This window comes from Myotis nattereri, assembly GCF_964212035.1.
Source record: "Myotis nattereri genome assembly, chromosome: 3".
Classification (NCBI taxonomy): domain Eukaryota; kingdom Metazoa; phylum Chordata; class Mammalia; order Chiroptera; family Vespertilionidae; genus Myotis; species Myotis nattereri.
This window is the reverse complement of record NC_138077.1, coordinates 117,780,254-117,794,789: the sequence shown is the minus strand read 5'-3', so window position 1 is coordinate 117,794,789 and position 14,536 is coordinate 117,780,254. Positions and strand designations below refer to the sequence as shown.

The 14,536-nt window shown below is 46.3% G+C and overlaps 1 protein-coding gene across 1 annotated transcript in view; it reads left to right on the top strand.

Moving 5' to 3' along the window:
• The window catches only part of EIF2AK3 (eukaryotic translation initiation factor 2 alpha kinase 3), a 118,306-nt gene that overhangs the window by 90,360 nt on the left and 13,410 nt on the right, over positions 1–14,536 (top strand). Inside the window, exon 14 of the mRNA XM_081087355.1 lies at positions 5,593–5,760. Within this exon, the coding sequence (XP_080943481.1) occupies positions 5,593–5,760 (168 nt within the window). The remainder of the gene's footprint in view (positions 1–5,592; positions 5,761–14,536) is intronic.

Here is a 14,536-nt window from a genome sequence, read left to right as displayed (position 1 = left end):
TTTGGATGAGTAATTTTCTTTTTAAAGTCAGCAGTGGGTTTTTAAATCTTTGAATATATTTTTAAGAGTTTGGAATAATAGGAACTCAAATTAGAAATAATTCCTATTTTCTAAAGTAATTGTTGTTGAATTATACTTAATCAGAACACTCTGGATGTGGCCAGAACTAATTGCCAGGAATCATTCTGCATGAGTGAGAAGTTCAGAGATGGTTGGTTTTGGTCGGAGGGGAGAAGACAACTTCCATGAGGTTAGATGCCCCTAACTTGAGTGAGTTTTGGCCATTGGAATATGGGTACAGTTTTATCATTTGGTAGGAACTGGTTATCTAATGTGCACATTCTTCTTATACTGAACACTTACTGTACAACCAAAATGTTACGTTGAAAGCCATGTAATTGTGTTCTTACTAATTTTGAATATTCTGCTGATTTTACAGTGTTTATGAGGTACTAGAGGCCCAGTGCACGAAATCTGTGCACTTGGTCGTGGGGAGCCCTCAGCTCAGCCTGTGCCCTCTTGCAGTCTGGGAGCCCTCAAGGGATCTCCGACTGATGGCTTAGACCCGCTCGTGGGCCCAAGCTGGCAGTCGGACATCCTTAGTGCTGTGGAGGCGAGAGAGGCTCCCACCACCGTCACTGCGCTTGCCAGCCATGAACCCGGTTTCTGGCTGAGCAGTGCGTGCTCCCCTTGTGGGAGTGCACTGACCACCAGCGGGCAGCTCCTGCGTTGAGCGTCTGTCCCCTGGTGGTCAGTGCGTGTCATAGTGAGCAGTTGTTCTGCCTTTCGGTCGATTTTCATATTAGCCTTTTAATTTATAGGATTGGTGAATATTTGTTTAATGCTACAATGTTGTCTAAAGGTTTTTCTTGTATTTCTTTGTGCACTAAAAAAATTTCAAGAAAATTAATTTTCTCTAGTTTTTCTAGATATCAAAAAAGTATTCTTTTGTAAAGGTGAATTTCTCTTAAAGATTTCTAATGAACCAGAAAGAAATTCTCCCAATAATTTTATTCTTAGTCAAAAAGCTCTGTGTCCCGTCCATTCTGACCTAAGTCTTTGAGCTCACTGTGAAACCTCTTAAGCCCTCTCCCCTTTTTATATTTTGGTCACATTTTTGTCATCAGCGCTCGCTGCCCCCTGCTTCTTTCAACTGACTTCTAATCTTCCCTTTACTCAAGTTGCACTGGGTTTTTCTCAGTTGCTTAAATACACAGTGTTCTCACAGAACCTGGTGTTTCTCCTTCATAATCCTCATCACAGTTGTATTATTTATCCCCTGGTTTCCAAAGGGGCAGAAGCCATGTCTTTTTCACCTATTAAATCCTTAACACAATGCCTGATGAATTCTATATGCTCATATAACTTTTTTTTTTTATTATTCTCTTGTTTGCAATAAAAAGCACTTATAACAATTTAATCAGAAATGAAATGTATTGGCTCATGTAACTGAACTGTCCAAGATTCAAGTAAAGTTTCAGTGATGTGGCCAGAATAAGGTCTCCCCTCTCCTTGCCCTGTTTCTTGTTTCCACTTTCAGGCAGGCTTTCCCTTCACACTCTCAGGACAGCTGCCACTATTAGCGGACTGCACATTTTAAATCTTTTGGAGTGATGAGATAGGGCGTGGGAAGAAAGTATCCCTCTTCCCTACCATTGACCAGAAGTCCTGAGTTTCCTCCTAACTGAAAAGCCAAGGACATATACCCATTCCTAAACCAGTATCCCGGTCAGGGGATAGGATTATGCTGATGGTTTATGCATCCTCAGGATGTGCAGCCATGGGTTGCTGCACAGTTGGGAAGGGTTCCTGAAGTCCAGTCAGGATGCTTCTGGTGAAGTGCAGAGGGATAGATGCTGGAGAGCCTAAAAATTAAAAAAAAAAAGGAAGTCTATTACGGTGTTCAGTAATAACACCAGAGGATGGGAGGACAGGAGCAGTAAAATTTAAGGCAGCTCTCTCACAAGGTCATTTGTGGGCGAGCAGGAGGTTATTACCATAGATTTTGGTTATGTGCAATAACATCATTGCTTCAAAGTCACAACTGTCTAATAGCATTTTAGAGTTTGGGAATAAAGTATTACTTGTCTGGAAGGATTTGAAGCCTGAGGAAATACAATTTCCTGAGCTAAGTTGCTATCTTTCTCTCATTTTAAAGCTCTAAATGGTGATCCTGTTAGCAGGGGTGAGAGTAGGCTCTGAAGGAAGATGATAGAGTTCATGTAGCGGACTTGAGTTTAAGGACCATGAGAAACTTGGTTAGCTCTCTCTCTTCAACAGTTGCATGTGAGAGTTTATAACTCAGACCAGCAGCCTTGGAATACATGAGAGCATGTGGATATTAGAAGAGGCAGCATTGGTTGCAATTAAGAGCTCTTATTCTCTGTGATAGCCTGCTTTTTCCCTCTTGGACATAAACCCAAAATCAGTCTGTTTTATTCATTTATCAAACAGTAGTGATTAGCTACCATAAGGCACGTGCTATACTAAATGCTGGACCTGTGGTATTGAAGCAGACATCCTCGTCTCATGGAACCAGACTGCCTGAGTTTGAATCCCTGCTCCACCACTTACTACCTGGATAACATTGGGCAGTTTACCTAACTTCTCTGGGCCTCAGTTTGCATGTCTGTAAAATGAAAGACTAATAGAACTAATAGGGCTGTGAGTATTGCATGAGTTAATAGTAGTAACCAGCTTAGACTGGCTCCTGACATATTTTAAGTGCTATATATGCATTTGATAGTATTGTTACTATTATTGTAGCCATAACTTCAGTTATAAATGTAGAGAAGCTTGCCTGGGGGAGAATATATAGAATAATAAGACTGAGCATTAAATACCTTGGGCCCTAGGTAATGTGAGTCTCTAAGTGTTTAAGTAGATGGTGTTTGCTCATTCATGCGCTAAATGGCTAAATGTAAATGCTGATCCCTATGCTAGCTTTTCTTTTTTGTTTTAATTAAATCTTTATTGTTCAGATTATTACATTAGTTACTCTTTTTTCCCACCATAACTCCCCTCTACCCAGTTCCCACCCCACCCTCCGCCCTCACTCCCCACCCACTGTCCTCATCCATAGGTGCACGATTATTGTCCAGTCTCTTCCCTCACCCTCACACCCCTTCCCCCCCCCCCCCCCCGCCCAAGAATAGTCAGTCCATTCCCTTGCTATGTCCCTGATTCTATTACAATCACCAGTTCATACTGTTCATCAGATTATTTATTCACTTGATTTTTAGATTCACTTGTTGGATAGATGCGTATTTGTTCATAATTTGTATCTTTACCTTTTTCTTCTTCCTCTTCTTAAAGGATACCTTTCAGCATTTCATATAATACTGGTTTGGTGGTGATGAACTCCTTTAGCTTTTTCTTATCTGTGAAGCTCTTTATTTGGCCTTCACTTCTGAATGATAGCTTTGCTGGATAAAGTAGTCTTGGTTGTAGGTTCTTGGTATTCATCACTTTGAATATTTCTTGCCACTCCCTTCTGGCCTGCAAAGTTTCTGTTGAGAAATCAGCTGACAGTCGTATGGGTACTCCCTTGTAGGTAACTGATTTTCTTTCTCTTGCTGCTTTTAAGATTCTCTCTTTGTCTTTTGCTCTTGGCATTTTAATTATGATGTGTCTTGGTGTGGTCCTCTTTGGATTCCTTCTGTTTGGGGTTCTCTGTGCTTCCTGGACTTGGAAGTCTATTTCTTTCACCAGGTAGGGGAAGTTTTCTGTCCTTATTTCTTCAAATAGGTTTTCAATATCTTGCTCTCTCTCTTCTTCTGGCACCCCTATAATTCGGATGTTGGTATGCTTGAAGCTGTCCCAGAGGCTCCTTACACTGTCTTTGTATTTTTGGATTCTTTTTTCATTTTGCTTTTCTGGTTGGGTGTTTTTTGCTTCTTCGTATTTCAAATCTTTGACTTGATTCTTGCGACCCTCTGGTCTGCTGTTGGGAGTCTGTATAATAGTCTTTATTTCAGTCAGTGTATGCTTAATTTCTAGTTGGTTCTTTATCACAACATCGAGGGTTTCACCAGTCTTCTTGAGGATCTCACTACATTTATCGGCAGTCTCACCAGTCTTCTTGAGGATCTCACTACATTTATCGGCAATCTCACCAGTCTTTTTGAGGGCCTTGTTAAATTTATCAGCGGCTTCTAGAAAGTTCTTTTTTTTTTTAAACATTTTATTGATTTTTTACAGAGAGAAAGGGAGAGGGATAGAGAGTTAGAAACATGGATCAGCTGCCTCCTGCACACCTCCCACTGGAGATGTGCCCGCAACCAAGGCACATGCCCTTGACCGGAATCGAACCTGGGACCTTTCAGTCCACAGGCCGACGCTCTATCCACTGAGCCAAACCAGTTAGGGCTAGACAGTTCTTTAAAGACCTTAAAAGTGTGGTTTTGAACTCTATATCCAACAATTTGCTTTCCTCCAATTCTGTCGTTTGTGTCCTGTTTCTTTGTCTCGGCATTTTTTATGCTTTGCTGTGTCGATAGAGTGCCTTTCTGTGCTGTGTCCCAGTTACCTGAGGTAGACACTCTTGGTGCACCCCCTTGTGGGCTTCGTGCACAGTCTTGTTGTAATTAAGCCTTGATTGTTGTAGTTATCACTGTGAGGAATTGACCTCCAGGCCAATTGGCTGTGAGAATCAGCTGTGTCTGCAGTGGGAGAACTTCTGTGCTGGAGACACCCCTCTGGGGCTAGACTTGCTTCGATGAGGTTTTGGTGCTCACTGAGTCTGCCCCCTGAGTGTGTCTTTTATGGTTCCACGGAGCTGCAAATTGCATGGTCCCACTCTGACCTGTGGGCTTCCTGGCTCCTGGATTTCTAGGGAGGTGCTAATCTAGCCTTTGCCTGAGGCTATCCAGCAAAAGTCTCCCTGCAGGGCTTGGGCGGGGCGGGTCCCACAGGATCAACAGGGCGGGGTTAGCAATCATGGCTGCTCTCCATCTTGCCCTCAGAGGCTCTGCTTCTCAATGTCCCAGTAATCCCTGCAAGCCCCACAGAGAGAAAGCTGCCCTAGGGTTCTGAGTGATGCCAGACAGTCCCGCTTCTCCTGTTTGAGTCTGGGTCCCTAGAGACTCGCCCGGAACTGGAGCTCAGAGCCTGAGACTCCCTCCCAATTGAAAACGACAACCACGCCCTCAGCCGCCAGCCCGCTCCGCAAGCACTCCGCACCTTAGTATTTTACTTCAGCACTGTGCCTCCTCTGAGTCTTGGTATGCTTTTCTTTTTCCTCCTAGTTGTAGAACTTCCACTCAGCCAGCCTTCCTGTGGTTCCGGATGATGTCTGTTCCGTCTTTTAGTTGTATTTTTGAAGTGGTTGTTCGAGGCAGCAAACTCCGGTGTTTACCTATGCCGCCATCTTGGTTTCCTATCTAATTCCCTATGCTAGCTTTTCTTTACTCACAGCACTTGTCCAGCATGGAAGGATCAGTGGTATTTTCATATCAACTCATTTTAAAGGGAAACATACCTGAGAATATCTAGTTTCTTGTACTTATTTTCTGTTGTCATTTTAATAAATTCCCTTCACTTTCCTTTTCTGTATACATCCATTGTGCTTTTGTCTGTTTTATTTTTTTCCAGCCTTCCAACATATTCTTTACAATGGACGATGTGGTCAAGGTTGGAGACTTTGGATTAGTGACAGCAATGGACCAGGACGAGGACGAGCCGATGGTTCTGACCCCAATGCCAGCATATGCCCGGCACACGGGACAAGTGGGGACCAAACTGTATATGAGCCCAGAACAGGTGAGTGTTTTTGTTTTTCTTCTTAATTAAAAACAGATTTTTAGTTAGTATGACAGCAAGCTAGATATGTCCCATGAATCTCCATCTATGTTCTACTTAAAATACCCAATAAAATGAAATCTGAAAAGTATGAAAACTGGTAGTAGAGTTCCACACGCAGTACAGCTAGGGGACAGTTTCTACAACTTGCATTGGGGATGGATTAAAAACAAACACAATGCGTAAAACATGCTCACCCTTTAAACCATAACCTAACAGCAACCAGAAATTTATAGAGACTTTGAACCCTTCCCATACTTAACTCCAGTTCACCTTGTGTAAATGGTGTAGGAACTGTTTTCAAATGAATTAGAGCCAGAGGTACTGTACTGAGCTGTCCTCTATAGTAATTCACAGGCAACTGCCAGAATGTACTGTGGCAGGAGATAAAGGCTAGGATATCTTGTCTGTGGATGCTGAGTCTCCCACAGAACAGGACAGGACAGAGCCTGGAAGAGTGGTGGGAGCAGACTGTCCTGAGGGGCTTCAGAATAGCATGCCCAGTCACCACCAAGATAATGATATTCACAAGCTTATTTATGTTTAAATCAGCCATTCTCAAATTTTGTGGTCTCAGTGTTGTGGGTGGGAAACAGGGATTTCGAGAAAAGCATTTTAAGGACCCATACAGGGGAGATTGTGGTGTGGCAGGATGGTTTTTTATTCTGATGCAAAATCAAAAGAGTTCCCCTCCTGGCTTCCCCATGTCCTACCTGCCTCCATCCTGCCATGGTAAAAGTCCCACTGTCAGGGCCAGCCTGACAGGTTGAGCCGGGCTGAGGCAGGGAGGTGGGAATTGAGAAAAGAAAGAAAGACAGGAAAGCGGGATCAGGAGGACAACAGCTCTCGAGGAACTGAAGCAAGTTTATTAGCCACACAATCCTATTTATACATAAGACACTGAATAGGAGGTCTGTCAAGAGGAATGTATTCTTTGTTCCTCTTAATCACTAAGGGAGAGACACAGCAGAAGGACAAGTTCTCAGTACAGCATATCTCAGTAAATAGTTACAGACTTCTTGGTAAGCCATGAAAGGCTGTTCTCATTCTACAAAGGTTGCTCTTATTCTACTGATAATCGCCATCCAAACAAGTCTGGGAAAACTGTGTGGGTAAGGGTCCCAGCCTTGCTAGCCCCTGCAGGTGCAAGGACCTTGCCAGCTTACATCTGGCCCCCAACATCCCACCATGTCTTCAGCAGGGCCAACACAAAAGCCAGTGCCCAGAGTTTCTGCTTCATAGTCTTTTGGAGCCCAAGCAATCTGCAGCAGGCCTCAGGTGGCCACTAGAAACGCATAGTTGCGTGCTCTCTGACAGGAGAGATGCAAACAAATGGGGTGAATGTGGGTCACAGAGAGAGAGAGAGCGAGTGAGAGCGAGAACAGGATGGTGCGCTTTGTTCTCTTGGGATTTTAACCAGGAACTTTTTCAACTTTCTAAGATTTCCAGGCTTCTGATGGGTCCAATGATCCCTTTCCCAGGTTACATTGACAGGCACCTAGGAACAAGCAACTCCCCCTGCACCTTTTTGACTTCATTGCATATGTGCTTATCTCCCTCTGTTCCCCCACCATATACAATCCAGTACCGGAGGAGAGAAGGGAGGGATGTTAATCTCCTTGGAAGGACAATGCTACAATTCCTTGGGTGTGAAGCTGTAGCTTCCTATTGAAGCAAACAGGCTCATGCTTCCCAGTTGACCATGCTTACCAATGTCTGACTTTGCTTGCTCTCTTCCTATTAATAACTAGCTAATGATGGTAGCATCAGTACCTGTTTATACATGTAAATATGATCGAAAACCCAAGAGTTTTTCTTAATGGGATTTTGTTTATCAGTATTTGCCATATTAGAGATTAAAACTGAAAAATGTATAAAATTTATTAATTTAATAATATTAAACCTATCTTATCCCAAAAATATTTTTATGATATTTCCCAAAACAAAAAAGCATTGTTGAGAAGAGTGGCATTTGTTTACATTTTAACAGATCTCTTTAATATCTGACTTAAAAGAGCTAGATTCTCCTATCTGCCTTGCATTCAATTTGTTGCAATATGTTATTTTGTGTGAAGTGAAGGAAGAAAATCTGACCTCATACAGATATGTAGTTGGAAAGGGAGGGATGTTTTAATAGCATTTTCAGGGAATTGTGGTTATTCCTGTTAGATAGTACATCAGAATTCAATAAGTGATAGTTTCTTAAAAGTCATTTGCCCTATGGAATCTAAAACTATATTATTGAACTTTTTTACTCTGTGCCCTGACTGGGAATTGAACCCATGAACCTTCGGTGCACGGGATGGTGCTCCAACCAACTGAGACACACTAGTCAGGGCTCATTTTGCCCTTTGAATGGATCTTTTACCCATGCAGGGAAGCTAGATGAAAAATATACTAGGCTTTATTTATAGTTGGTATCTGAACATCCTAATATATAAAGAGCCAGGGTCCGTCACGACGGAACAGATGACCAAACAGGAGGCTGCCTGGAGCGACTAGGCCTGTGGGAGTGGGGTTGGGGGGGCAGTGAGGGATGACCAAATGACTGGGCCCTGGGATCTCTGGGCCCCGGCCAGGGTGCGGTGGAATACTGGGTCTGCTGCGATTGAACGCGGTAGGAGGTGGGAGGAGGGAGATGGGCGTCAGTCTGGGTCCCACACGCCAGGAAACTTTCTCAGACTTGCTTGGTGCTGGGACTGGATGCATCCGAGCTCACAGCAGGCTCCGCGGAGGTTCCTGGTGGCTGAGGGTGGAGAGCTGGAGTGCGGGTATGTGGGTGTGTGCATGAGCGTGGACCCGAGCGACAGACACACACTCACACGCCTGCACCCACACAGGGCCCTCCTCCGTGCCACCCACGCCTCCCTGGACTTTACCCTCCAGCCTGGATCTTTCTGGTCCCATGCCCGGTGGCCTGTCCCTGCCTAACGTTTCTCAGTAGCACAGAGTGCGGGATTCGGGAGTTAGAACTGGGAGCACAACGTGGTCTCCCCACCATCCACGGGCCCCGCCCTCCCAGGGAAGGGGACAGGAAGGGCACCGGGGGCTCTTACCACTCAGGGCTGGTGGAAACGCAGCCAGAGGGAACATGGCCGAGCTGCCCCGCCCGCCCGAGGGCTGGCCCCGCCCCATGTGCCCTGCCCCAGCTCTGGAGCACAGGGGGCGTCCAGGCGCGCCCCTTCCCCGGCTGGGAGGGTCCCCGCTAAGCTTCCACCTCCTTGGGAAACTTTGCTTTTCCAGCTCTGTCCCTGCGGGAGAGCTGTAGGGACGCCGGATCCCTTCGGAAGTGCTCTGAAAAGCACGCTGACAGCTATGCCGGGAAGGGGTCGCTCAGGTTCAGCAAGAGTTTGCGATTTGCCTTAGGCGCGTTGAACAGTTTTCTCTTACCCCATCTGTGGGAGTGTAATCTGATTTAAAACCAATGGACTAAACAAACAGAAGCACTTTCTAGAAAGTCAATTTGGAAATGTGGATCAAAATTCAAGTGAATTAGCTTTGGGCCAGGAGTTCCATGTCTGAATGTGTCCTAAGTAAACAGTCAAATAAGCAGTTAGGTTTCCTGTAGTTGTTGATGCCAGGGGAAACCGGAAACAACCTGCCCCACCATATAGGATTAGTGAAATAAACCATAGTAATGTCAATTAGTCAGGGATAACACTGTGGCCATTAAAAATTATGTCTGTACATCCAATTCGTTGACATGAAAAGAAGGCCATAGCTAAATATTAAGTGGAGGGCAAGGGAAGAATGCATGTATATTTATATGTATGTATATTTTATTTGTCAGGGAAATAATAGTTTTTAAAAACAGTGATTCTTCCTGAGCTCTGCAGTTGTGAGTGTTAGCAAATTGTGTTTCAGGTGTGACAGGTGTCCTTTGGTGTCTCATACTCACAGACATCCTTGCCTGTGGGACAGCCTGAACCTTTGCTGCACCTGCCTCTCTCTGCTGTGGCAACGGCCCAAACAGACATTCCCTTTTATAGGGCTGGTTTCCTTTTCTCCTTTGCCCAAACCACACCTTTCCAACAAAAGAATATTAACCAAGCAATCCTAACAACAAGTTTTGTTGCTGACTGCAACTTATGCCCTTTTACGCAAATGTTGCTTTCAAGCCTACCAGGTTGTATTTCAAAACTTTTATTTTTCTGCAACTTGACCATTTTTTATTTGCTTAAAATATTCTGGAGTATTTTAAATACATATTGAAAAGTAGAGAATAATATAACAAATACTTATCTATACTAATATGCTAATTAGCCCAGACATCTTCCGGACATCCTTCAGGAAAAAGCCATGGTGGCAGGGGCCAAGGCAGAGGCGGTTAGGGGCGAGCAGACTGGCAGGGGAGAGTAGTTAGGAGCAACTAAGTTGGCAGGGGAGGGCAGTTAGGAGCGACCAGGCCAGCTGGGGAGGGAAGTTAGGGGCGACCAGGCTGACAGGGGAGGACAGTTAGGGGTGACCAGGCAGGCAGATAGGTGAGCGGTTAGGAGCCAGCTGTCACGGATTACAAGAGGGATGTCCGACTGCCAGTCCGACTGCCAGTTTAGGCCTGATCGCAGCAGTTGGACATCCCTTGAGGGGTCCCAGAATGGAGAAGGTACAGGCTGGGTTGAGGGACCGCCCAACCCGTGCATGGATTTCGTGCACCGGGCCACTAGTTTATTAATAAATGAATTAAAATAAGATATACTTCTTTTATTGGGGTACCCTCTTCCCCACTGGGTGCTGAGGGTGGGGTTCTTATGATATCTCAAGAAAAAGACTTCTGAGACTCACACGGAAGGATGGTACTTTTTGTTTGTGTGGAATTACTAGTATTTTTCTGTGTTTCTAAAGTCCCATTTTCCTTAATCCAATTTAAAAGAACTGTACCTGGGGTTTCAGTAGAACTAGAAGCAAAGCCAGTGTCCAGAGTTTCTGTTCCATGTTGCAGCCAGGTCCGGTTCAGCATCAGGCTAGTCCATTAGTCCATTGAGCGTGTGTGTGTGTGGGAGTGGGGGCGGGGGGGCAGTCACATGGCCATGGGCCTTGTAGACAAATTCAGGGGAGCAGAAGTTGGGCTCAGAATTCAGGGGAGAGAGCCCCACAAACCAGGAGTTAAGCACAACATACCAATAGCACAAGAGAGCAAGAGAGCAAATTCCTTTTGAGGATTAAATATCCCAAATCTCATGCCCTTGCAGTGGCCATGCCCATTTTGGCCAATGACCTGTTCCCAGGTGTGACTGACAGACAAATATCTTCCTGTGGGCGTCCCAGCTTTACTGGGCATGCCTATAATGGCTGGCCTCCCCCTTTACTCCTTTCCTATCTATCTCTATATATAAAACCCTAATATACAAATAGACCAAAGAGCGGAACAACAGAACAACCAAACAACCTGTCACTATGACGTGTGCTGACTACCAGGGGGTGCGCATGGAACATGGCAGGCATTGGCAGCAGGCAGCAGAGTTCAGAACATGGCGGGCATTGGCCGTGGCGGGATGGTGGAGCAGGTGAACGGGGGCTACAGACCAAGGCGTGGCACTGGTCGCTGTCGTTGGGGCAAGCCTTTGGTGGTTACTGAAAATTCTTTGCTCCTGCGCACCATGGTCCTGCCGGGTGCTTGCATCTGCTGCTGGAATCGGCCCCGCTCACAAATGTTGCAGCTACTGCTCACTCCTGCTGCTGGGGCTCAGCACCAGGCCCAATTGCTCGGTGCCATCAGCGGGTGCGAGCGGAGGCTGCTGGTCCCGATCACCCCTCAGGGCTTTTCCACCTTCCCCTGCTCCTGGGGGGCAATCAGGGCCAGCAGCCATCTCTTAAACCTGCTGCTGGCAACAGCCCCACTTGCACCCACTTCCGATGCCGGCCCCACTCACACCCACTGCCGGCACCCAGCCCCAGTCCCGATTGTTTTCCCTCCCCATCTCCTCCCCCAGGCACATTACCTTTACCTTCCTCACTCCTAAGCTCCAAGGGCCCTTTCTTTGCTTCTGTAACTTGTTTCCTGAGCCCATTTCTTCTATCTCTGTGACTTTTTAAATAAACTTACTCTTATAATTTAAAAAAATACATGATACATATGGCAGAGATTGTAATTCATAAGAGGTTTATTATGCATAGTTGATTACTTGCAAGCAAAAGTATCCAAATGGCTTGAGTAGAATAAATCTATCGGCCTGAGTAATTGAATCACCATATCATTTAGTCAAGTGATGTGGCCAGACCCTGGCAACAGGAGAAATGAAAACTGTATGAAATATCAAAATACTGGAAATACATCTTCATTTCCATGTGAATAAAGGCAGGAAGGAAGAACCATAAAGTATCAACAGTCACTGCTTCTGTATAGGAGCTTTGAAAAATATTTTGGAGTTTTCTGATTTTTCTACATAGGTATGTATCAGAATTGACATTAAAATATTTGTAATAGCATTTTTAAAAATTCATCATTATTCAAGAGGCTAGAAATATATCTTCACACTTTAAGTATTATGAAAACAAAATAGGAATGACTAAATAAAAGGCATTCTACCTGGATTCAGGCGAGTATGAAGGGCTTACTATCCCCCAACCCTGTGTGAAATAGATGACTGTCCCTCCACTGGCTGTCAGGGTCTATCACATTATACTGTTTATTCTATATATATATATATATATATATATATATATATATATATATATATATATATATATATACACATACATACACACACACACACACACACATATATATTTATATATATATATACTAGAGGCCCGGTGCAAAAGAATTTGTGCACTCGGGGGGGAGGGGGGTCCCTCAGCCCGGCCTGTGCCCTCTCACAGTCTGAGACCCCTCGGGAGATAACGACCTGCTGGCAGAGGGCAGGCCCAATCCCTAGGTGCAGCCCCTGGTCAGGCTCAGAGCAGGGCCGATTGGGGAGTTGGGGCGCTGCCCCCTGTCATGCACAGAGCAGGGCTAATTGGGAGGTTGCAATGCCACCCTCAGTCACGCTCAGGGTAGGGCCGATTGGGGGGTTGGGGCACCGCTCCCTCTCACACTCAAGGCAGGGTCGATGGGGAGGTTGCGGCGCCACCCCCTGTCATGCACAGAGCAGGGCCCATCAAGGGGGTTGGGGCTCCGTACCCTGTCACGCACAGAGCAGGGCCAATCAGGGGGTTGGGGCGCTGCCCCCTGTCACGCACAGAGCAGGGCCCATCAGGGGGTTGGGGTGCCGCCACTGTCACACTCAGGGCAGGGCCGATGGGGAGGTTATGGCTCTACCCCGTCACACACAGAGCAGGGCCCATGGCGGGGGGTTGAGGCACTGCACCCTGTCACACACAGAGCAGGGCCAATCAGGGGGATGGGGCACCGCACCCTGTCACACAGAGCCGCAGGGCGATCAGGGGGTTTGAGAGCTCCCCCCTATCAGGCACAGAGCAGGGCTGACCAGGGGGTTGGGGCGCCTTCTCCTGTCACAAACAGAGCAGGGTGGATAGGGAGATTGTGGCCCCGTCCCCTGTCACACACAGAGCCGCAGGGCTGTCAGGGGGTTTGGGCCCTGCCCCTTGTCACACTGATCCCAGTGCCAGAGGCCTTTCAGCTCCACTGATCTTGGTGCTGGGAGGCCTCACGGCTCCGCTGATCCCGGTGCTGGGAGGCATATTACCCTTTTACTATATAGGATAGAGGCCTGGTGCATGGGTGGGGGCTGGCTGGTTGCCCTGAAGGGTGTCCTGGATCAGGGTGGGGGTCCTCCCTGGGGTGCCTGGCCAGCCTGGGTGAGGGGATGATGGCTGTTTGCAGCTGGTCACACACCCTTCAGGGTGGGGGTCCCCACTGGGGTGCCTGGCCAGTCTGGGTGAGGGGCTGAGGGCTGTTTTCAGGCTGGCGGGTGACTGAAGCTCCCAACTGCTCCTTTTTTTCTTTTCTTTTTTTTATTCCGGGCCAGCTTTAGCTCTGGCTCCAGCTCTGAGGCCTCTGCTGCTGAAAGCAGGCATCTGGTTTGTTTGGGTTCTATAATCGAAACACTGTATCAACTCCAGCTCTGAGATCCTGGCGGGCTAAAAGCAGGTTTCTGGGGTTTTGTTTAGCTTCTGTTTTTGTAACAATGTTTCAAACTGCAAGGTCAGAGGCCGGCAAGGCAGGCAGGGAGCGTTGGTTTCCTCCGTCACTGAAGCAAGCAAGCCTCATGTTAGTTTCAAGCTGCCTGGCTGCCGGCCGCCATCTTGGCTGACAGTTAATTTGCATATCTCGCTGATTAGCCAATGGGAACTGTAGCGGATGTACGCTTATTACCATGTTTCTCTTTTATTAGATAGGATATATTTTATTGATTTTAGAGAGGAAGGGAGAGGGAGAGAGAAACATCAATGATGAGAGAGAATCATTGATCGGCTGCCTCCTGCACGCCCCACACTGGGGATCGAGCCTTCAACCCAGGCACGTGCCCTTGACCAGAACTGAACCTGGGACCCATCAGTAGATGCTCTATCCACTGAGCCAAACAAGCTATGGCCACTGTTTATTCTTTTCATAGCACTCTTAACTGTCAAAGTGTTTTTCTTCCCCTCTAAAATAATAATCAGAGAAGGGACCTAACTTATCTCTTCTTTTTCTTTATCCCCAATACCTAAAATAGTGCCTAGAATTCCACATAAATGTTTGGTGGATGAGTGAATGTGAATGTCAGTGAAATAAAACACCACATAAGTAGTCATGGCCATCCCTCTTTGACACTGCTGGACTGACTGTATGTAC